The 24,939-nt window shown below is 45.0% G+C and overlaps 1 protein-coding gene across 1 annotated transcript; it reads right to left on the reverse strand.

The window, feature by feature from the left end:
* Positions 1–11,342: 11,342 nt before the first annotated feature.
* On the reverse strand, positions 11,343–23,689 carry NKX3-1 (NK3 homeobox 1). Its single transcript, XM_077766647.1, has 3 exons — positions 23,545–23,689; positions 15,176–15,565; positions 11,343–14,317 (listed from the first exon to the last, which is right to left on the reverse strand). Exons 1-3 carry the CDS (start codon positions 23,687–23,689, stop codon positions 13,881–13,883), a joined length of 972 nt encoding a protein of 323 aa, XP_077622773.1. The 3' UTR covers positions 11,343–13,880.
* Positions 23,690–24,939: the final 1,250 nt, after the last annotated feature.

A 24,939-nucleotide genomic window follows, 5' to 3' on the forward strand; every position in this document is an offset into this window, starting at 1 on the left:
AGAGGGACTTACTATTGTCATTTTCCTATTTCCTTTCTTTATGCCTTGTAGCTTTCTGTCTCTGGTTTCCTGCATTACTCTCTTCTTTTGCGTATAGTTGATTTTTGTGTGCATGTGGTGAAATAATGCTTCCCTTATTTTCTTTTGTGTATAGTCTATAAATATTTTCTTTGTGGCTTACCATGGGAATTACATTTAACACCCTGAAGTTATAACATTCTAATTTGAATTTATACCAGCTTAACTTAAATAACATACAAAAACTCTGGTCCTTTACAACTTTGTCCACGCCCTGTCTTTAACATCAGTCTCTATTCATTTCCAAGCTGCTTAGGTCAACACCTTCCCTAACCCCCCTCCTTTAGGGAGTTGTTTCATACACTCGTAATAGAGTTAGAATCTCTCATCACAGTCTGAATTTCTTCGTGGGGTCCCCTGACCTCCTAAGTAAATTTTTTTAAACTTACATCCATTAAGGATCTCTCTTAGTAATGTGCAGTTCTGTGGGTTTTGATAAACTCATGTCATAATCCACTATTACTATATCATATAGAACATTCACTGCTCTAAAAATTATGCTCCATCTATTTATTCTTTTTATCATTAAATAATATTCCATTGTATTTTATGAATATACCATATTTTACTTATTCACCTATTGGTTACTTCCACTTTTTGGCAATTATGAATCAAACTGCTAAAAATATGCAGGTTTTTGTGTGAACATATATTTTCAAATCAATTGGGTAAATGCTGAGGAGCACAACTGCTGGATCATATGGTAAGACAATGTTTAGCTTACAAGAAACTATCATACTGTTTCCCAAATAACTGTACCATTCGACATCGTCACCAGCAGTGAATGAAAGTTCCCACCGAATCCTTGTCAGCATTCGGTATTGCCAATTTTTTGGATTTTAGCAATTCTAATAGGTATATAGTGGTACCTGGTTTAAATTTGCAATTCCTTAAGGACAAATTATGTTTAGCATCTTTTTATATGTTTATTTGCCACCTATATGTCTTTGGTGAGTTGCCTGTTTAAGTATTTTGCTCATTTTTAAATTAAGTTGTTTCCTCTTTGTTAAGTTTTAAGGATACTTTGTGTATTTTGTATACAAACCCTTTATCAAATATACGACTACAAATATTTTCTCCAAGTCTTTAGCTTGTCTTCTCATTTTCTTAACAGTATTTTGCACAAAGCACACTTCTTAAAATTTTAAAAATGTTTTTACTCTTTACTTTTGAGAGACAGAGAGAGACAGAGGGACCGAGCATGAGTGGGGGGAGGGGCAGAGAGAGAGGGAGATAGAATCCAAAGCAGGCTCCAGGCTCCAAGCTGTCAACACAGAGCCCAAAGTGGGGCTCGACCTCATGAGCCATGAGATCAGGACCTGAGCTGAAGTCAGACGGCCAACCAACTGGGCCATCCTGACACCCCTACAGTAAATCTTAAGGTCAGATAGTGTCAGTGTGTCCACTTTGTTCTTGGTCAGTATTTTGTTGGCTATCCTGGGTCTTCTGCCTTTACACTGTGTTTCAAAGTTTTTTGACTCAAAAGGCCTAGCTCAGAGCCTTATGTAATCAGAGGTTCTAAATTAATTGTTCACTGTCTCCCACTGGGAACAGTGAAAGCCATGTAAGATGCTGGAAAAGATTCTTCTTCTTTTTAAAATTTTTTTAAATGTTTATTTGTTTTTGAGAGAGAGAGAGAGAGAGACAGAACACAAGTGGGGGAGGGGTAGAGAGAAAGGGAGACACAGAATCTGAGGCAGGATCCAGGCTCTGAGCTGTCAGCACAGAGCCCAAAGCGAGGCTCAAACCCATGAATTGTGAGATCATGACCTGAGCCAAAGTCAGAGACTTAACTGACTGAGCCACCCAGGCACTCTGAAAAGTTTAAGCGGCCTTAACTTTTCTATCTGAAACGTTTCCAACATTGTGAATATTATATGTAATGCAAATGGATAGTTATCATTCTTAGACACCAGAATTATTCTTAGGGAAAGATATGTCATAGTTTGGAAAAATACATGAAGGCATGCAACAAGGCAACATAGATTGTGGCTATATGCCCTGGTTGAAGCAAGGAGAAGATTCCTTCTGTTTCTGAGAGGGAGCATCAGAGAGAGGAAAGAGAAAGACAGGAGGAATTCACAGATGGAATGAGGTCTCGGTCCACATTTGCTAAAGCAACCTGTAGAAATTTCACCATTTAAGATCATGGACTTCTGATGTTTAACTGGAAAATCTTCATGTTGCTGTGGAATAACATTCACTTTCGGTCCCTTGCCACCTCAACTATTTCCAGTGGAGCCTAGCACAGTTACAAATGCTTTGTGTGAAAGTTGTGTTTTGTTTTAGGAATTCAAGAAAGAACTTGAGTTTCACTTTTGTAGTGAAGAACAGACACGGCACCTGTGGAAACTGAGAATGAAATGAGCCCACTGGGAATTAGCAACCACCTTGCTGAAGGTTTGAATTTTGACAGGGCATGAATGGGAGTTTGAGCTCAGCTTATCTGACTCTCGAGAAACTGGAAGATCCCAGCTCAGCTAGTATCTGCATGACACATATTACAGGAAGGATTCCTTTAGAGTTCTCAAATTACCCTAGCAGCATTATTTTCTTTAATTCTATCAACAGTCATGTGAACAAACAAATATATATATACATTTAAATATATATCTATATAAAATTAAATATATATATATATATAAATTTAACACAACCTACAATGGGCTGGACATTGTGACATATTGCTGGGAATATGTTTGGATGACATCTTATATGAAAACTTCATTTTGGCAATTGAATGTATTCAAATTTACAGGGATGGGTAGGGTGTGACAGCTTCAAAAATGGAAGAGAAATCATTAAATATAGACTGTCCTTGAAACTACTGCATAGATGAGGATGTCAAGGTACAGGGAAGTGAATAACTTTCCTAAGGACATACAAACTTTGAGCAGTAGATTCATTCATTGGATTGATTCAAGTAGGAAGTCTTATTTTCCTTGCTAGTGTAATTCTTACCATGGGCTGACTCCCTTTCAGTACTCAGAGATCTACGTTGGTCATGCAAGAGAACTTGCCTATCTCTTTTCTCTCTTTTTCAAAAGAAATGAAAAGAAGTGGAGGGAGGCGACCACATCTTCATGGTCATAAAACACTGAACTTCGGCTAGCTTGGAGGCTCTCTCTCTTGTCCAAATTTTGGGAGGCTTTAGTGAATGAGGCACTGGCAAAAAGCAAGGTGGTTAAGTAGGCTTTTTCCCACTCAGTGCTTCTCTCAAGACTGGGGATAGTCAACTGAAAACCAATCAATAGAAGTTTCTTTCTTTCTTTCTTTCTTTCTTTCTTTCTTTCTTTCTTTCTTTCTTTCTGTGTTTGTATAAATAGTTGTCTTATCTGAAATGACCTTTTCCAAGAGCTAATAGCCATAAATTTTTGCAGCTGGACATGTTTAGAAATGCCTCTTAGCTATTTTTGTTGATTTATTTTCTTTGTATTTGTGCAATCCAGTTTTGGGCATGGAAGTGAGCAGCCCTGCTCACTAGTCCTCCACCTCTGATGATATAAACTCAGAGAACATAGTTTCTCCCCTGTGGGAAAGACTCCATATGGAATGGAATCCCATGGAACTATAATAGGTCAGTGTAGGAGAAATTACTATATCTTGGAGAATCATCTTCAGTTCCTTTTGTGGTAACTTCAGTGTGCACTTTCCCTGATTTGAAATCTGTCTGCATATCTGTCTATCTGTCAATCTATCTATCTACCTACCTACCTACACTCCAGTACCCAATAATAAGGTGNCTTTTTCCCACTCAGTGCTTCTCTCAAGACTGGGGATAGTCAACTGAAAACCAATCAATAGAAGTTTCTTTCTTTCTTTCTTTCTTTCTTTCTTTCTTTCTTTCTGTGTTTGTATAAATAGTTGTCTTATCTGAAATGACCTTTTCCAAGAGCTAATAGCCATAAATTTTTGCAGCTGGACATGTTTAGAAATGCCTCTTAGCTATTTTTGTTGATTTATTTTCTTTGTATTTGTGCAATCCAGTTTTGGGCATGGAAGTGAGCAGCCCTGCTCACTAGTCCTCCACCTCTGATGATATAAACTCAGAGAACATAGTTTCTCCCCTGTGGGAAAGACTCCATATGGAATGGAATCCCATGGAACTATAATAGGTCAGTGTAGGAGAAATTACTATATCTTGGAGAATCATCTTCAGTTCCTTTTGTGGTAACTTCAGTGTGCACTTTCCCTGATTTGAAATCTGTCTGCATATCTGTCTATCTGTCAATCTATCTATCTACCTACCTACCTACACTCCAGTACCCAATAATAAGGTGCTTATATAATATGGAGTAGTAACTCACTGGCATATCAAAGGCCACAAATATGCAAATACAAGTACTACTTTCTCTTTAAAAATTTTTTTAAATACTTATTTATTTTTGAGAGAAAGACAATGAGACAGAAAGAGTGTGAGCAGAGAGGGACAGAGTGAGAGGGAGACTCAGAATCAGGAGCAGGCTCCACGCTCTGAGCTGTCAGCACAGAGACTGATGCGGGGCTCAAACTCATGAACTGTGAGATCATGGCCTGAGCTGAAGTCAAACTCTTAACCAACTGAGCCACCCAGGCACCCTGCAAGTACTACTTTCTATGCAGCTCCTTGGAAAAGTATATTTGAAATAAATTAAGTAATCATTGATATATTTGATTATAGTGTGCAAATTTTATGCATACATTTGAGCCATGTTTTGATGTACTCCCAAAAAGAAGAAAGTCAGATGACAATTCTTGATGACCTAATACATGCTGAATTTACCTCACTTAATCCCAGAGCAACCCTGTATATAAGGCATTATTGGTCCACTTAAAGATGACAAGCCTGACTTGCATAATATGGCTAATATAAGGATACAAGCAGTATTACAGGTCAGTCCTAAAGCTAAAATCCATGTTAGGTTTATTAAACTATGTTGCATTTAGAGTTATGACATTTTTTATTAAAAATTAAAATAGAAATAAATATGGAGGTGTTTTTGTCCCCCCTCCCCCCATTTTCACTGGATTACTGATTTCTGAGCTGGAGGGAAGGAAACGTGAATGGCACAAGAGAGAGAACTCATCATCCCTCCGTCCTTTTGCTTTTAGAACAATGTTACCTCTTTCTGGACGTCCATTTCCCAGGCACCAATATATAGGTTCTGAGGTCTAAAGTCAGAAGGCTTCCATGAAAAGAATGCGATGTTTTGAGCCTTGGATGTAGAGCAGAGCAATAAAGAAATCAGTGTGGGCAGGGCTAAACTTAGATGAAATTTAGAAATAGAAATTTATTTTTTTTCTCTTCAGGCTTCCAACATTCTTTCTCGTGCTTTCCCCTCTGTTTTATAGTAGCCCCTTTTCAGTATCACAAGTTGTCTCTCTTGACATTAATAAACATCTTTAGATGCGGGGATAAAGGGTTCTTCAAGTTTAGTTCATTGGTTTTTCTCAGGAAGATTCATATTTTAGCTGGAGATGGGTTCTTAAGCTTCAAGAATGAATCCTGAAGGGTGGAATTTCAGATATCAATTATAAGTATCAATCCATTGATCTCCAACCTGTCATCAGTCAATTGATCTTCATCGGCCCTGAAGTCTCACCATTGTTTGTTGCCTTATGAATCAGAGATGGGACCTGCAGAGCTGACTTGATTGAGTTTACCACCATGAGGGCTCATTTCTCCATTCAATAGCTGTAACTCAGAAGAGCTGGGAGACCTGCCCCTCTCCTCACAGTTAGTAGGTGGTAGACAATCTAGAACCAACACTTCTTCCTAGAATTATAGAACCAGAGGGCTGGCATGGATCTTGAAGTTGCACCATGCATGTCCATCCTCCTCATGACCTTGTTGCCAAGAAGCTGTCACCTCCCCAGTGACAGACAGCCCATGTCAGCCCAGTGGTGTTTCAAAAACTGCTGATCTGAGCTCTGTGTCACTTTGATGATTCCACCTAGGATAACACAGAAGTCTGCTCCTTCTCTCTTCTTCTCGGATCACCCTGGCCCTGACTTTCCTCTTCCAGGTTAAACATTCTTAGTTTCCTCAACCCTTCTTCATGCGATGTTTCAAACCCCAAAGCATCATCTGAATTATGCTTTTCTGAACTTGCTATAGTCTTCTTCAACGTATGGGGCTCAGAACCCAGTGCAGTGCTCCTGGTGAGGTCTGGACTCATTCATTCATCCCCTCAGCAGACGTGTATATTTGATTGGTGTCAGACTTCTCTCAGCTCAGTGCAGGGGAGGGTAGGGGGGATGCTTAGCTCCATTGCTTTGGGACACAATATATTTTTGGTTGCTGCCCCAAAGCAAATTAGTTCTGGTGTTTAGGAGCTTACAGTCAGCAGCTCCTTAAGTCCTTTCCCATGGCTTCTTTAGTAGCGCGTGCCTCATTCTCTACCAAGCTACGTCTCTGTGTGGGAGCCCATCCTGTTTCTCGGAGGGGTGTGCCTACACAAGCTTTTATAAGACCTATTTGGGTTGTAATGAGAACCTTTCCTTAGATCTGGGTCCAGGTTTGTTCCTGCCCGATGCCAAAGTTGACATGCTCCCAGTCTGTCTCTGCAATAAAACCTCACCACTAGGACATGAAGCCATCTCCCCACTCTGGAGTCAATCAGGAGCCACCAAGAGGGGTGGCGAGCTCACACGTGCAGGAAGAGGCTTCCACGGACCATGGAAAACTACCCATTCTGTGCCTCCCTGCCGCTTCCTACTTGTTGCTGTCATTCCCCCTTCGCCTTTGCTCTTCACGTGCAGTTGGACTGACTCAGAAGGAAAAAAGGCAACAGCTCAGTAATGGGGCACACAATTTAAGTCAAGGTCTAAAAGGCATTTCTGGAGTCAGGATTCTGGAAACAAGAGGCTGCTGTACTTTGACATCACACCCCTGGCATCTCTCAGGTGTCTTTCCACACCCACACCATTACCCCTCACCCCCTCCTATTTACCCTTCTCTACCCGAAGAGTTCCTTCGAGTGGAATTTCTTGACACAATTTAAACATTGACCATAGGTCTCACCTACCTATTAATAAGGTAGGGAAAATTTAAACCCAGAGACATCACTTGTGTGAGTCACATTGAGGACACTGGGACCTTCGTCCTAAGCCTCCATCAATCAATTTAACCCCGTCAATGTGCACATTTCACAAAGGGGGCCAACAGAGGAAAAGTCTGCAGCCTCTGTGAGTGTCTTGCTCCTTTAATTTCATTCAAACGTCTCTCCTGCTGCCGAGGCATTATGCTGGGCTTTGTGGCAGCAAGATGTGGTCCTTCCAACCAGAGTTCTGCTACAGCCAAATAAGCCCCTCCCCTTTGCCTGTGGCAGTCCTCAGTACCCACTCCACACCTCACTTCCCAAGGTATAGGACCTGCATGTATGAGCCTTTGATGAGTCAGATCTTCCTTGAAGGGGAAAAAAAAAATCATCAAGGATCTAAGTATAAACAAGCTCTCAGCAAGGAGTGAGGGAGAGATTCCAAACTTTTCCATGAGAGAATGACATCTCCTCCCCACCCCCCAAGTTCATGTTGCGAATATTCCCTGCATTCTTCTCCATAAAAGAACTCTACAGAGTGAACTCATGTCCAAACCCCCATTTTCAGATGTTGTTTAGGTGAAGTTTAAGCTTTTCTGGCTTTGAGCGTGAGTTCTGATGCCAGCTCTGCATTTACCATATGCAAATTTTGGTCAGAAACTGCGTTGTCACCAGGCACGTTCTCTCTCTCACCCTTGAACCATCCTCTGCCTTAGGCATCTTTGCGCACACACTTAAAAAAGCCAAAAGCTTAAAATTACCAATTTGGCAGAAGGAAGTGTAAATGTTATGTCAGTGTTAAGACATGACTTAATCCTGATAAATGCATTGTCAGGCAAGTGTGACACTAATTGACAGATTTAAAGGACACCCCTAAAAACATAAATAAAGGACACCCCTGTTCCCAGCAGTACACAAATAAGGCTCTGTGCTTCCAGGGCAGGTGAAATCTTCTTGGCAAGAGGTGAGGATAGAATTTTCTTTCCTGTCTTCTGTGGGCAGTCGGAGTGTGTTGTCAGTCTGGATGGACCTGGGTTGGAGATGGGTAATAAGTGCTTCTGGATTACCAGGTTGGCCAAATCCCCGGCATTTTGGGTCCCTGCAGCTTTGAGTGAGGGATTAACTGGAATGAGCTGGGTTTTCCCGGATAATGGAGGGCCTTTTGATGATGTCAGAAATTCCAGGAGGAGGAGGTTTCGGAAGAAAGTAAGAAAAAGCTAACCATCTGTTCCCTGTAAAAAGAGAGATCAAGGAAACAAAACAAAACAAAGCAAAACAAAACCCCAAGCCCCTCTTCCCTTCCTGGCTGGCTCCTACAGGCAGCCCCCCCCCCCTCCCCAAGCTGGTCCCGGCACCTGTGAGGCTGAGGAGGCAAACCAACCAAAAAAGAAGTTAAGCAAGTGGTTTATAACCTTGGACATTAGTGTTCCCAAACATTGATGTCCAAGCCCTGCTTTCAGAGATTATAGAGCAACTGGTGTGGGGCTGGGCCGCTGATGTTTTTGTGAGTATTCCCAGGGCATTCTAACACGCAGCCAATGCTGGCAACCTCGAGCCCAAGGACCAACTACAACCAAGACCATGAGGACGCCGGTACTTGAGACTCAGTGCTGCTGGACTCCTACCTTCACAAGAGCAAAATTGACGTTCACTCCCCATGCACCACCAGGGATTTCTAGGCTTTTAAAAAAACTTCTACAAGTATCATACAGTCATTCCGAGGAGAAGGTGGGACTTTCCTCTGCGTCACTCCTCCTCTGTACCCCGTTATCTCCCCAATGGTGACTGCCCAGGTGGAAAAGGCCACACGGGGACCTATCCTAGACTTTTCCTGAGCCCCATTTTGGCCCAAAGCAAGCTCAGGGAATAAGTGGAGGTGGCCTTTGCAGAGGTGAGAGGAGGGCATGGTATGGAAGCCGAGAGATTCTTCTGCCTTCCTTTGCAGACTTTTGACAGGGTAGTCTGTCTGGGAAAGTTTGCATAAAGGCCAAATCTATGACTAAACTAGGAGCTCTTCATATCTTGGGACTATTGGTCCTGCCCCTTTTCTTGGGCAGTAAATAACTCTTGACCTTGAAAAACAAGCCCCGGTGACACAATCGTGATGGCTGTGGGAGAAGCAGAGTCTGGATGTCTCAGTGCAGAGCTCGGTGCTTCTAAACCTTGTCTGACCCTTTTGACTTGGATTTTCTCATTGCAAAAAATGGTAGTGACCATGGCCCTGAGAGCCACCAAGGAAAGGATCCCATGTCTCGTAGTGAATTCCGTAGCGTTCCACTGAGCCCCCGATACTGGGGAAATGCACCCTCATGGTTGCTGGACTCACACTGTGTCTCTCAGTGGCCAGCACCTTGTCCAGAAAGAAACTGCATTCCCCAAGGTTATTGCACTTTCAGAAAGTGGCTGATGCCGGGATACAAGTGCCAATTGCCTTTCCTCAACCAGGGACACATCAGCTTTGGAGCCTCCTAAAGTATCGGGTGAGGCCTCAGTTGCACCTGCATTATAGGTCAGCTTCCTCAATGTGCCGTCCTCACTTCCTGTGGGGTGAACTTCCTGAGTGCACTCTCAATAAACCTGCATGCAGCTCTCCGTCGCAGGGCACCTGAGCTAAGTGACTTTCCCATGCTGGTCCCTCTGAGGTCAGCTTTAAGATGTGTGGCACAAACAGCACCCTAGAAAGACGGCTTGCTTTGTTAGGAACATGTTTTGGTCAGGTGTAGACCTCTGATGTTCACTTCCCCTTCTGGCAGCTCGGCCTTCCTAACGAGGCCTGGGGGGCACAAACGGGGCCACCGGCGACAAAGCCGGTGACACTAGCAATTTGCACCTGAGGTAACTTGAGAGATAGATTGCAAAGGAATTCCAGATACCAGAAGCATGTAGCATGCTCAGGAGAGCTGCTGGAAGTGGACGGGTGTGAGATTAGCAGAGATATTGAGGGAAAGTTGGAAGAGCGACAAGAGGAGGCAGAGAACTCTCTCTAGAGATGAGAGATTTTGTTTAATTTCCTGGATTAGTTACTTTTAATGGTAAAAAAAAAAAACCCACATCTGTTCATTTTCTGTGAGAGCCTTTGTAATTGGAGAGCTGATGGCCTTCCAGGGGAGGCGAGAATGGCTATGCGTTTGTGCACAGAGTTAAATCTCATGATGCAAACATACTACGGGAGGCCCCACCTGTGTGTACAATGTACTTAAAGGATTACAGCAAACTTTGAAATTATGATATGTTTTCCCTGGAGTAAGCACCTTACTCTTTAAGCTTCTATTTCCTTGAAGGAGGGAGGGGGGAGGGTCACTTCCAGGGAGGGTCAAACCATCACTTCTCTCAGGTAATCAGGTGCATGAGACACTCTGCTTGTGGGATTTAATGAAGGCTTACATGCAGGCAGGTGACGGATGTGTGATTTATATATTTTATTTCAAACCTATCTCCAATACTGGGGGACTGCAGTTCAAAGGTGTTGCTTCCAAGGGGTCTACCTGCCCTGAGTGAAGGGGACATTTCCAGGGAGATGAACACGCCAGAGAGCCCGGGAAGCCGTTACAGTGGGGAGGAGCTGGTGGGAGATGAAAGGGGGCATTTTACAAGAAGTATTGCTGTGCTCTCCATAGTCCTTCAGGGTCTTCCTAGAAAGGCACATAAGTACCTGAGGCTGTCTGTTTAAACGAAAGGGCTGGAGCTGGAGCAGGTGATTTTTAAACTGAAGGCAGAAATTTCTTTCCTTTCCACAGGATTTACCAGGGTGTGTGTGTGTGTGTGTGTGTGTGTGTGTGTGTGTGTGCGCGCGCGCGCGCGCACCTGTGTGGATGGGCAGTGCGTTTACAAAAGAATGACCCTCATCTTGGGGCGCCTGGGTGGCTTAGTCGGTTAAGCGTCCGACTTTCGCTTGGGTCATGATCTCGCGGTTCGTGGGTTCGAGCCCCGCGTCGGGCTCTGTGCTGACTGCCAGCTCAGAGCCTGGAGCCTGTTTCAGTCTGTGACTCCCTCTCTCTCTGACCCTCCCCTGCTCACGCTGTCTCTCTCTCTCTCTCTCCTAGAAATAAATAAAAAATAAAACATTTAAAAAAAAAAAAAAGAATGACCCTCATCTGCCATTGGCTAAGCCACTGTCTTTTGATTATTGGGTCTCCTTTAGGTTTGTCAGGCAGGCTGAGTGAGGGAGAACACGGTAACCAGAAGTATGCAAGCTCAGCAGCATTGCAGCCTTTGGGAAACAGAAAGCCACACACCAAATACATCTAATAAAGTCACAGTACTTTATTTTAAAAACACTCATGTTGCAAAAAAAAAAAAAACACACATAGAAAAATAAAGTTTGGCTGGGGTCATTTGCTAAACGTCAAGTCACAGGCTTTCACGCTGCAGACTGAAGCAGGGTTCGTTATGCATGTGGAGAAGCCAAACTAACTTATGAAACGGAAGCAGGCTGTGTGGGTGAAGTGGTCAGGGGCGCCCTTGAGTTCACCTATCAGATACCCAACAGGAGTTCAAGTGCTGTTCCAGCAGTTCAGAGGTGGGCGAGTAACTAGCTCCGGTGGAGGAAGAGCAAGTCGGAGTCACAGACCAAATAATTTTAAACAATGTTTTGTTTTGTTTGCAACACAGCACGCATCAGACTAAAATGTGCAATACTTGTAGAACAGCACGTTGAAGGAATTAACTGCAGAGGGAGCGCGAGAGAGGGTACTGAACAGGGAGTGAGCTTCTCTTAAAAGACATGTGAACGGAGCAAGCAATCTAGGCCAGTCTAGGCCAGTCTGCTGGCTGTGCCCCGAGTACTTGTCAGCCGCCGCGCATTTAACAGTATTTCAACGTGGAGCCCTAACGGTAGGAGATGGGGTGAAACGGGCCAACTTTCTATCAACTCTGGCAGTTTTGCCACCAACAGTAAACCGGCCCTTTTAATAGGAGGAAATTGAATGGTTTCTCACTAAACAGAACTAAGTAGTGGGATCAAGAGATTTCCAGGCCTCAGGGTACCTCATTAGTAACTGGCTTCTTTTACTGTGAGGTCTCCCCTCTGCCAGGTCACCTTAGACAATCGGGTGGAAACAGAAGCGTGGCCCAATTTCTTCTTTGCCTTCTCATTCTCGCTGAAGTCACTAGTTGTCTTTTTTGGGGGACCCATTCTCCAAAGGCATGAAACACAGTTCCTGAAGAACTGGGACAGTTTCCTTGTTTGGTGATGGACGCCGCTAGTATGTTTTGGAAACTGTTTCCTTTCTCTTAGCCCCCTCTGGCAAAGTGCTATCGGCCCACTCAGCTTGCAGCTGGGGACCCGGCTCCCTAAGGTGCCAGCTGCCTTTTCTCCACGCCCTGCCCGTGAACCCTGTATTTCCACTGGACAGCCCAATGGTTCCCAGTTCATTCTGTTCCGCTTGTGTCTGAAAGCCCAGTGCCTCTTACCCCCTCTGCCTGCCCCTCTGGGGATCCCAGAGGGTTGTCAGACTTTGCACTTTGTAACAACAGAGCCGGCCTGAGAGTCAGCAGTGAACTTTTAGACCTGTCAAGTCTTTAAATAGGATTTGGAATTTAATGTTGCTGGGTTTTTTATTTTTTAAATAAGAATTGCTAGTTTAAAAAAATGCATGTCTTTTAGCCAATTCAGAATCTCCCCCCACCCCCCAACTACTTTATTTTTTTAAACCCAGTGGAGATAAAGCTTTAAGGGAAAAAAAAAATAAAGACCAGATCTCAAGCTAAATAGGAAGGTGTACGTTAGGTGCAGCCGGACTAAAAGTCTGGACGGAAAAGAAGTCCTTTGGGCGACTGTTGTGGAAAGGGAACAAAAACAGAAGGGAGGCAAGGCAGGAGTTTACAGGAAAGAACTATGTGATCTATCGTGTAATATAAATTACAGCCTGAAAACTCCAGGAAACTTCTCATTTGAATTCTCAGGTCCAGGGCAAAAATGTCCAGAGGAAGCTTTTATTTAACCTTTATTAATAGAACTGTAATGCCGCCCAGTAGCCGAGCCGAGAGCCGAGCCGAGAGCCCTCCTCAGGCTGCTGTCTTGGCTATGAGGAGATTCTTCTGGCCCTGGCCCACCCCTTGCAGCACAGTTCGCTTTATACAGCTGGTCCTAAAACCACGGTGAGTGCTTCCTGTTTAACCTGGGCCACCCTGTGAATACTTAGATTGGTGTGTTACTTAAAAAAGAATAAGAAGACGCTTATCTTTCCACCTCCTCCTACCCATCGCCATATCCCGCGCCGGTCTGTGCTGAGCGTGGCCGGTTTCTCTGTGAGAGCCTGTCTCCCACCCTCTTACAGGGACAGGGAGACACCTTCGTTGTAAACCAAGGCCAGAGAGATGTTTTTGGACTTAAGTGTAATTCAGGACTCAGGAGGGGGCGCCTTCCTCTTGGCCATCCTTTTCCCTCGGGGTCTGCATCCCTCCAGGCTGACACCGAGTTACACAAGAGGATGGAGGTGAACCGACATCCTCGGAAGTGATGGGGGCCGCTCGGACGGAGTCACAGAAAGTGCTAGAGACAGCACCAGGCTTTATCCCTCCCTGCTTCACACAGGTCTTTAAGAGCAAAAATGTCCCATTTTATGTGTTGGGGAGCTATCTGGGTATCAGTCACTGTCCCAGTGCCGTCACTAGCCCACCAGTGCAGAATCTAGGATGTCCATGCAAACCTCCAGCAATCTCAGTCTGCATCCCTCTTGCTCCTGTCCTCCCTGAGCCTGGTCCCTTTTGCCATCCAGAGAGACAAGCTGGGGAAGGCAGACAGTCTTTTTTGATCATTCGTTATTGTCACATGAGCCGGCATTACCAGAAAGCTGGGTTCCAGCCTCCCAAGCAGTACAGGTAGGGGTAGTAAGGGTAGCTGTTACACACAGAGATGAGGGAGGCCTGGGATAAGCCTTCCTCCTTCAGAGCCGGCAGGGACGGGGGCTTCTCCAGGCCTCCCAGGTCCGAGGTGAGCTGCTTTCGTTTGGTCTTATAGCGTCTGTTCTGAAACCATATTTTCACTTGGGTCTCGGTAAGCTTGAGGTTCTTGGCCAGGTGAGCCCTTTCAGGAGCCGATAGATACTTCTGGTGGCTGAACTTCCTCTCTAACTCAATGACCTGAGTGTGGGAGAAGGCGGCTCGAGATCGCTTCTGTGGCTGCTTTGGGGTTTGGGGAAGGCTTGGTAAGGAGCCCGCACTGTTTTCATAGTCCAACAGATAAGTCTCAAAGTGTCCATCTGGAGAGGAGGAGGGAGAAGGAGGGATGGGAAGGAAAAGGTTACATGTTAGAGGGACAGGAACCGAATTCAATCCACCCTTATCTCTTTGGTAGTGAACAAACGGCCCAGTGTCATCTTGGATACATTTCACTTTCTTCACATGACTAAGGAACTCTCCCTGGTGGGGAGTGACTGAATACGTATATTATGTATTAGCTTTCTAATAGTCATCAAGAACCGAGAGTTAGAACCGGTTAGTGGCAGAACTTCCTGACATATCATCCAGTAGAATTAAATAGGGTCCTGGATAAGTGTACTGAGGTGGGAGAAGGGACACAGGGAAGAAACAGAAATAAGACACCTGGTAAAAGCAGGACCCAAAGACATCAGTGTTAACTTCCCGGTGGCAGGAGAGGGTTTGCGCTATAGAAGTGGCAGGAGCTAAGGACAAATTCATTCTCTGCCTTTAGTCCCCCTTTTTCTAAACAAGCCGTTAGGATGCCTCATCCGAAGTGACAGGAAAGGAAATAAGTCTACTTCAGATGTGTCCAACGGTGTTATATGTCCTGAAGGCCTGAGGGACCTTCCAAACTTAGTTTTACTGCCCATGGAACTGGCAAGCAGAGGGAGTCTTCGCTGGCCAAACCCTAATTTATTACCATGAATAAGTTATGATCAGTTATTTGTCATCTGTTAGTAATTGTAACTGCCAAGAGGTAGCGCGGGGCTGGCGCCGATCGAGGGTCGCGCGGTGGCTGGGAGCGGGTGGCGGGGTTTTGGCCCGGGACACTGGGGCTGGGGGCGCCGCGGAGCGCGGGGCACTGCGTCCCGCGAGTCCAGTCCATGCATAAACCCTGCGCCGCCCGGACGGCCGGGCTCGGCGTTAATTTCCGAGGCGCGCCCGCGGCGGGAGGCGGTGGGGTCCCTTGGCCTGTCGCCGCGGGGNCGCCCCGGCGCCGCCTCTTCCTCCCTCGGGCTCCCGCTCCAGGTCTCGCCGCGGGTCCGGCGGGCACGGGGGCTGCGAGTTGCCGGTGTGGCCGCCGCGCCGCTCCGCGCCGTCCCGCAGGATGTCCTGGATGAAGAAGGAGGTGAGCGGNCAGGTGAGGGGGTGGGAAGGGGAGTCCCTCGCGGGGTCTCCGTCACCGCTCCCCTGGAGGATTCCTCCCCCAGTTCCTCCTCCTCCCCCCGGCTTGCACCCCTCTGCCCTACGTTCTTTTCCCTGGCTCCCAGTAAAAACCAAAGAGGGCCTCCCCTGCTCCGACCCACATCGGAAGTTTAGACCTTCTGGGCAATGATGATGCAGAAGAGAGATACTCGATTTAGGTCTCATAGATTGTTAAAGCGCCTTTACTCTCAAAGGATGGTGAAGTTACTACGACCCAGTTTACAGACGCAATTTCTGAGTGCCCCGTGACAAGGAGAGATCAATAGCAAAGCTACCAAGGCTTTCAAAGAGATATGACAACTCAGTGCCTCACCTGACCCCAGGCTGGATTATGTACTGGAAATTATTGCGGCCATTGATAGAAGTGGAGTAAGGACGAGGTTTTAAAGCATTGCATCACTGTTAAATTTACTGAGATTCTCATAGGTGGAATTTAAGGAACAAAGCAGGTGAACATATGGGAGGAGAAAAAAAGAAGAGGGGAATAAACCATAGGAGACTCTTAAGGACTCCAGAGGTTGATGGAGAGAGGTGGTTGGGAGATGGGTATGAAGGAGGGCACTTGTTGTGATGAGCACTGGGTATTGTATGTAAGTGATGAGTCACTGAAAATTCCCCTCCTGAATCCAATACTGCATTGTATGTTAACTAACTAAAATTTACATTAAAAAAGAAAAACAATTACTGAAATGAATAGTACTGTGATTGTATAATAAATATGAAATAAACATGGAAGTACTTAGGGGAGGCCCACAGGGGATGAAACAGCCTGAAAGAATTCAGAAACAATGATACAGGTTGCTGGCTAGATGTCATCTGATAGGGTGAATGAGTTAAATATTAACAGTTGGTGAATCTGGTCTGCTGGTGTTCTTTTGAACTATTTTTATATATGCAACTTTTCTGTACCTCCTGGTCTAAGGCACCTAGCAGTCCACTGGAAACTTCAAAAGGGTGTCACGTTGAGTGCCTGGGGAGGAAAGAGAGGGAGTAGGCCATTGTAGAGAAAGCAACCGCCAAAGAGAACTGCCCTGTATAAGGGGAAGGTCTTTGACAAGGATGGTTTTCTCTTATTTTTTTCATTTCAAAAAACTGTTTAAACATTTTCATTTGCAATATTATAGATTCACAGGAGTTTGCAAAATTAGTACTCCCAATTCCACCCAGTGACATATAAAGTAACTGCAGTATGATCTCAAAACCAGGGAGTTGACATTTCAAGACTTTCTTTTATTTTCATCATTTTAAGACCTGTATTCGTTTCTGGGTGTGTATACCTCTATGCAATTTTATCCACATGTGTATATTCCTGTGATGCTACAATCAAGATACAAAATTGTTCTATCACCACCCATGAACTTACTGTGCTATCTTTTTGTGTTTGTGTGTGCAAGCCCCTTCTCTCCATTTCTGACCCTCGAAACCACGAATCTATTCTTCATCTCTCTAACACTCAGAGAATGTTACATACATGGAATCAAACATCATAGCAACGTAACCTTTTGCAATTGGCTTTTATCATTAAGTGTGATGCCCTTGAGGTCCACTTTGATTGTTGCATATATTGTTGTATTCATAGTTAATATTTTTTTATTGCTGGATAGTATTTCACTGTGTGGATCTCCCTGAGTTTGCTCAACCATCCAGCCACTGAAGGACAGTCGATCTGTTTCCAGGTTTTCGCTAGTATGAATGAAAGTGCTGTGAACAGTCATGTACAGGTTTTTGTGTGAACATAAGTTTTCTTTTCTCTGTGCTAAACACCCAGGACTGCAATTGCTGGGTCATATGGTAACTGCATGTCCAGTTTTGTAAGAAACTGCTAACCTGTTTTCCCGAGTGGTTGTACCATTTTAGATTTCCACCAGCAATATATGAGAGTTCCAGCTTCTGCATTTTCACCTCAGCATTTGGCATTATCACTGTGTTTTATCTTAGCCATTTTAGCAGCCATTTTTTATCTTAGCCATATCTCACTGTGGTTTTAATGTTTAGTTTACATTTCCCAAAAGGCTAATGATATTGAACATCTTTTCACGTGCTTCTTTGTCATCCATATCCCCTCTTTGGTGAAATATATGTTCAATTCTTTGGGATTTTAACAGTTCTTTATATATTCTCTATGTGGGCCTTTGTTGAATGTGTGGTTTGCAAAGATTTTTCTCCCCATTTGTCGCTTGTCTTTTCATCGTTTAAGCAGAATATTTCAGGGGCACCTGGGTGGCTCAGTCAGTTGAGCGTTCAACTTTGGCTCAGGTCATGATCTCATGGTTTGTGGGTTTGAGCCCCACACCGGTCTCTGTGCTGACAGCCCAGAGCCTGGAGCTTGTTTCAAATTCTGTGTCTCCCTACTTTCTGCCCCTCTCCTGCTCATGCTCTGTCTCTCAAAAATAAATAAACATTTTAAAAAGGTTTTTTTAAATAAATAAATAAATAAATAAACAGAATATTTCACAGCACAAAAGTTTTTTTAATTTTGGGAGAGTCCAATTTGTCAATTTATTAATTTTACATTAATTTAAATTGGTAGANAATTTATTAATTTTACATTCATTTTAAATGATAGAGTCCAGGTTATTAATTTATTAATTTAATTTATTTATTTTATTTTATTATTTAATTTTACATATTGTGCCATTGGTGTCATGCCTGAGAACGATCTGCTTATCCTTACTACCAAAGATGTTCTCCTATGTTATCTTCTCTAAGTTTTATGTTTTATTTTTAAATCCACCATCCATTCTGAATTTATTTTTGCCTCTGGTGCAAATTGGAGGTGGAGGAAAATTGTTAAAATCTAGAGCTGGGTGGTATTTCAAATCAGTGGAGAAAAGCTGAATTACTTAATAACTAGTACTGCCATTTGGAAAAAATAAAGTTCTCTTCTTATAACAAAATAAATCTCAGATGGCTCAAAGATTTAAAACATAAACAGGCATATATATATACATATATACATATATGTACATATACATACACATATACATATATGTACATATACATACATATATATATAAAAGGTTTATCCACACCCATCATTGGAGAATACAAAATAAAACCATACCGATATACCCATTTTCCACCTCTGGGATTGGTAGAAGTTAAGAAGACGGATAATGTCTAGGGTTGTTGGAGCATGTGGAGGAAATTATTTCCATACCAAATTGGAGGAAAAGTAAACCAGCTTGTTACATTTGGATGACATCTTGTCAAAATCTGTTGGAATTAAAACTGGTCATATCTTTCGACCCAGCCATTCCATAGTTAGAGATTCACCCTAGAAATATACACATATACATCGTACTACTTGGGAAAATCTCCTCAATTTTGTCAGAGACTGATTCAAGTTGCAAAATAATGTTATAGAATAAACCCGTTGTGTAAAAACAAAGAATAGTTACAAATTGTCTATATGATATTTTATATTTGAGCATTTTGACATGTAGAATGTATCTAAAAGGATGTAAATATCTCACTGGAGCTGTTACCTGTGATCAGCGCAGGGGAGGTAGCAGATCGGGAGGAGGAAAAGGAAGTGGAACTGTGGGCATTTCCTTGTGCTAACTTATAATTCAAGGATTAAAAATGTAGAACGGAAGCTGAGCTTGGGCTTACCACCTCCACCTCCGTCGCCTCAGATCTCTGATGTCCCTTTGGAATGGGGACACCACTCACAGCATTTTCCCTCACATCACTTCACACGGCCTTCCTTTCGTGCTTTGTACTCGGATATTTATGTGGATGGGTCCTCTCCTTTATTAGACGGTGAGCTCCCTGCATAGGGACTATATCATCATATTAATAGTGGCCCTAACACCTCGCTTAGATCTTGACACACAGAAGGTGCTCAATAAATGTTTGCTGGCTGGACGTCCAGCTTTAGGCACTGTGAGCCACCTCCCAGGCTGGCAGCATTATGCAGAAGGGACTGCAAGGCCCCAAAGCAAATCACAGTGTAAGGCCTCCACTTCTCCCCCTGCTATGTCTGTGACATGGGTGACAATGAGCAAGGGCAATCAGGCAGATACAAAGGGCTTCAGTAGGACTCTTTAAATGGAATAGAATTCAGACAAAATAATGCCCCCCTCCCCAGATGTCCCCCTCCAAATCTCTGAAAATTTTCTTTTTAACGTGTATTTATTTTTAAGAGAGAGAGCACGAACACCAGTGGGGGAGGGGCAGAGAGACAGGGAAAGAGAGAATCCTAAGCACACTCTGTGCTGTGAACACAGAGCCCAATGAGGGGCTCAAATTCACGACCTACAAGATCATGACCTGAGCCAAACTCAAGAGTCAGCCACTTAACCGACTGAGCCAGCCAGGCGCCCCAGGAACTTGTGGACGTGCTATACACATAAACAAAAGGGAGTTAAGGGTGCAGTTTGCATTGAAGTTGCTAATCAGCTGACCTTGAGATGGGAAGGCTATTCTGGATCTTCCAGGTGGACCCAGAGTGATCACAGAGTTCTTACAAATCAGGGGAGGCCAGAGAGTCTGAGCCAGAGAAGGAGATGTGAGAGCGAAGCAAGTTCACAGTGATGGGAAGGGAGAAAGATTCACCTGGCCGTTGCTGACTTGAAGATGGAAGGGGGCGCCTGAGCCAAGGAATGGAGGTGACCTCTAGAAGCTGGAAAAGGCAAGGAGCAGATCTTCCTCGAAATGCAGCTCTTCCAACACCATGATTTTAGCCTAATTAGACCCATTCTGGATTCCCAACCTCTAGAAACGAATGCAGAGGCATTTACAGAAGGACACAGAAATGAAGAGAGGATTCTCAGCTCTGTTTTCTGTTGTTTCTTATTTATTTTGAGAGAGAGCACAAGCAGGGGAGGAGCAGAGAGAGAGACACAGAGAGAGAGAATCCCAAGCCGGCTCCATGGTGTCAGTGCAGAGCCCGATGCAGAACTCGAATTCAAGAGCCCTGAGATCATGACCTGAGCTGAAACCAAGAGTCAGACGCTTAACCGACTGAGGCACCCAGGCGCCCCACTATCTGTTTTGATATGAACTTTGAGACCTTTTTTTTTAAAAAAAAAATTGAAATATACATTTAGACCCATAATTTCATCCCTTTATTAAAACTGCCTTTTTTGTGGGGCTCAATTGATTAAGCGTCTGATTCTAGATTTCGGCTGAGGTCATGATTTCAGGTTTTGTGAGTTCGAGCCCCGCGTTGGGCTCTGTGCAGACAGAAAGGAACCTGCTTGGAATCCTCTCTCTCCCTCACTCTCTGCCCCTCCCCTGCATGCACATGCATGTTCACTCTCTCTCTCTCAAAAATAAACATTTCAAAAAAGTCCTTCTTTGTATATTTTCTTCCAGTCTTCAGCCATATTTTGTTGTAGGATAAGTGTAATTTTGTATCCTGTTGTTTCCTCCCAACTTCATATTATAGTATAAGCATTCATATATTGCTCCTTTAATAGATTTTAGGCCATCTAGATCTGGGGTGCCTGGGTGACTCAGGCTTCGAAGACCTCTGACTTCAGCTCAGGTCATGATCTCACAGTTCATGGCTTCGAGCCCCGTATCGGGTTTGTGCTGACACCTCGGAGCCTGGAGCCTGCTTCCAGTTCTGCGTCTCCCTCTCTCTGCCCTTCCCTGCTCACACTCTGTCTCCGTGTCTCCCTTTCTATCTCAAAAATAAATATTAGAAGCCATCTAGATCCAAAGATGCCGAGAGTTTGAAATCATCTAATATAGTTTTTTTATTTTCTAGGAAAGAACCTGAGGTTTACAGAGACTGTGAAACTATAACTGCAAGTCCAGGCTCATAAACTCCTGGCACATTGTATCACCTTCCACCCCTCTGCCACCCCCAACCTGCCCCCAGTACCACCTTACAGTGTGGAAAGGGGGAGCAGATTTCATAGAATTGTCCTGCACAGGGGCACCTGGGTGGCTCAGTCCGGTTCAGTGTCCGACTTTTGGTTTCAGCTCAGGTCATGATCTCATACTTCATGAGTTCAAGCCCCACGTTGGGCTCTGTGCTGACAGTGCAGAGCCTGCTTGGGATTCTCTCTGCTCCTCCCTGCTCCCACCCTCTCTCTCAAAATAAATAAAAGAAACATTAAAAATAAAAATAAAAAAAGGAAATGACTGTTATGAAGGAAGAGTTTATACTCACAGATCCCTGAAAACATTCTGCAGGATCACCCAGGAAATCACCGGGGTCAGAAGACAGCAAACGCAGTAGGACAGCATGGACTCAAGCCCTTATTGTGGTCTTTGTGGGAAGGAATGGGAAAGGTTTAGGGTTGGATGGTTTCAGTAATTTCAGCCACCTCTGGGCTATGGGGGTGGTCTCTAACTGTCTGGTTCCTCGCCCTGGGGCAGGGGGGATGCTGACTTGGTGGGTTACAGCTGGAGGACAGAGGGGGCTGGGGATATGGGCTCGGGATCGGATGGTTTGCACCTCACACTGGCAGGCGAGTTGTTTGCTATTTCTGGGAATTAGCTAACCCTGAGAGCCGCTGGCCCTCCTTAGGTCGTCAAGGCCCCAAGATGTCCAACTATCATAAAACATAAACAATAACAAAACATGGTTAATACAAAAAGCTTTGTTGGCAAGCACCATTGTCACGGCACACATTTTTCTTTTACAAGGCCTTCTGGGAGTAGCGTCACCAAGTTGATGCTTTGTCTCCATACATCATGATGTGTGTTTTCCATGAAGAAACTTGATGTTGGCATTGCTAACTCTGGCAGGCAAGAAGATAAAGAAAGAAAGAAAACACATCGACTGTAACCACCATCACAACGAAGAGGACTATACACCTTGCATCAGCCAACAAGGTTTATCAGACTTCGCAGAAGGTAGCAGTCCCACTTAATGTCCAGATGGAGGTGGGAAGGGTTGGAGAACAATCCCTGGGCCTAGCCTGGTTGATGGGACAGCTTCAAGGGTAAATGTCTGGGTGTGGTGTTCGTTCCCTGAAGGCCACCTGCTCATGACAGAAAGGAGATGGTTGGAGGTGTGACCTTTCGCTTATTTCCTTTCCCTTTTAAAGCCACCAGTCCCAGCCCCCAAGCCCTATATCTAATGGATCTAGATATATCTAGATGTGTATCAGCGAGGGAAGACTGCCTGGTTTTCTCTGGTAGAGATTCCTACCATCCTCAGTATAAATAGGCCTCCTTGGTACAGCACCAGCCATTCTTTTTTTTTTTTTTTTTTAATGTTTACTTATTTTGAGAGAGACAGAGAGAGAGAGAGAGAGAGAGAATCCCATGCAGGCTCTGTGCTGTTAGTTTAGTGCAGAGCCCACCTTGGAGATCCAAAATCAAGAGTCAGACGCTTAACTGGCTGAGCCACCCAGGCGCCCCAGGGTCAGGCATTCTTAAATCTGCTTTCCTGAGTGTGGGGGTGGAGGGGCGGGAGAACTCTTCCCTCCATGTTCTTGGTAGTTCAGTGATGTTGGGGAGACTCAGACTTTCCCCTTCCTTTTCCTTCCAGGCTGGATGGGAACAGTAAAATGCTGCCTCCATATATTACTGGACAGGGTCCCATTTGTCTCCCCAACCTCATGCCCTCCCTGCAGTAGAACTAAAGACTTTTTTGCCCATGTGGAGAAAAGAATCATTTAGAAGCAGCTTCCAATGTGCCTTAGAACCCTAGAACAGCTGGGGTGGGGGGCTGCCATGTTTGGAAGAAGTCAGTGGCTTGTTGGAGCAAGTTCTAGCTGTGGGACCTTGGGCAGGTTACCTCACCTCTCTGAGCATCCCTTAGATTCCTCATGAGAAATGGGTGCAAAAACCCAGCATCCCCTTAAGCACTGTTGAGACAAACATACTGAAAACCTGTAGGACCCGGCATGCACAGAGAGCCCTGAACAGCTCATTCATTTCTACTAGTCATGTTCAGTTCTAGCCACACCTCTGCCATGTATCCAATTTGCTTTTTTCCAAACACACTGCAAAGAGGCTGAAGAAATAGGAACTCTGGATCTAGGAGTCCCTAATAAAACTGGGGAAGAGAGGGGCTGGAGAGTGTGTTGAATGGTGGCCATACTTTAGGTCCAGTCCTGTGCTCCTTTGCCACCACACTGTCTACACCATAAAAACTCGACCTCCCAGCTCTTTATCCTAGCTTTCCAACCTCTTCCAAGGAAGTGGGCCTCAACTTCCTTGCCCCCTCTTGCCTCCCCCTTTCCTCCCCGACATTCTCTTCCGCTTCCACTGACTGTTTCCAGCGTGGTTTCCACTCGCGCCCTGCGCAGTCCCATCTCCAAGCCTCTGGGCATGCTCCGTGTTCGTTTCTCATCTCTTGTTTATCTTCACCGGTTCAATTCCCACCCACAAGGTTTTGTAGACCTCCCAGTCTTCATCTGTGGCTCTGCTGCCTGTTTGTGCATTTAACCCTCTACTGCCTTGGAGTATTTAATCATTGTATGTTTACCAGTTTTGTCCTTAGCCTCATGAAGGTCAGGGCCCTGTCTCAGCTCCTCCTTTTCCTGCGCCGCACCGGGAGCGCAGGGAAAAATCTGACATATATTGAATGCGCACCCCGGACTGGCTTACTATAGACATTTGATCTGCACTACCGCCCACTGGGGATCACTGTTTACAGATAAGGAGACTGGAGCTCAGAGAGTGAGGGTAATGCGCCCGGGTTTGCAGATCTAATCCAGATTGTTCCGGCTCTAAGCCAGCACCTCCCCCGCCATGCCAGGCATTAGGCACACGGCGGGTGTTCAACAGCCATGTGTCCTCAGGTCGCCGCACCTCCCATGGGAGCATTATAGGCAGAGGCACCAAAGAGAGGGGCAAGGGAACGAATTAGACCCCTTTCCCTCCACAAGGTTAGCCTGGACATAGGCACCTGTCCCCAGAGTGGTTCAAAGGCATGGCCATCAGACTGATAGCACTGAACACACTGAGTGTTTCTATATACTGTTTGGGTTAAGAAGATGCTCCTGTGTGATGTGAAAATGCTCTGTGAGTTTGGGGACACATTAAGTGACCCTCCATGGCACAGTGGCATGAACAGGTCGGACTTTAATTTTCCAACTGGTGGTTGTCCATGTGTGGAGTTGCAGGATGGGAGAGACATGGCCTGAGAGAACAGGTAAGGAGACCAGCCCAGGGCCCAGAACAACTAGCCTGGGGGAGGGGTGGCGGCAGGGGATGGTGCTCCTCAGACTGTGAGGTGCACCCAGACTGCCCAGAGGGCCTGCTAAAATGCGAGCTCTGCACCAGTGGGTCTGGGTGTGCCCTGAGAGTGGGTGTCTACCCAGCTCCCAGGTGATGCCATCCTGGTCCAAACCCCTCCTCCGGGAGCCCGGGTGGCTCTGTCGGTTAAGGGTCCAACTCTTGGCTTCAGCTCAGGTCATGATCTCACAGTTCGTAAGTTCAAACCCCGTGTCAGGCTCTGTGCTGGCAGTGGGGAGCCTGCTTGGGATTCTCTCTCTCTCTCTCTCTCTCTCTCTCTCCCTGTCTCTCCCCTACTCATATTGTCTCTGTCTCTCTCAAAATAAATAATAACCTTAGAAAA

This window comes from Crocuta crocuta, unplaced genomic scaffold (genome assembly GCF_008692635.1).
Source record: "Crocuta crocuta isolate KB4526 unplaced genomic scaffold, BGI_CrCroc_1.0 scaffold225, whole genome shotgun sequence".
NCBI classification, from domain to species: domain Eukaryota; kingdom Metazoa; phylum Chordata; class Mammalia; order Carnivora; family Hyaenidae; genus Crocuta; species Crocuta crocuta.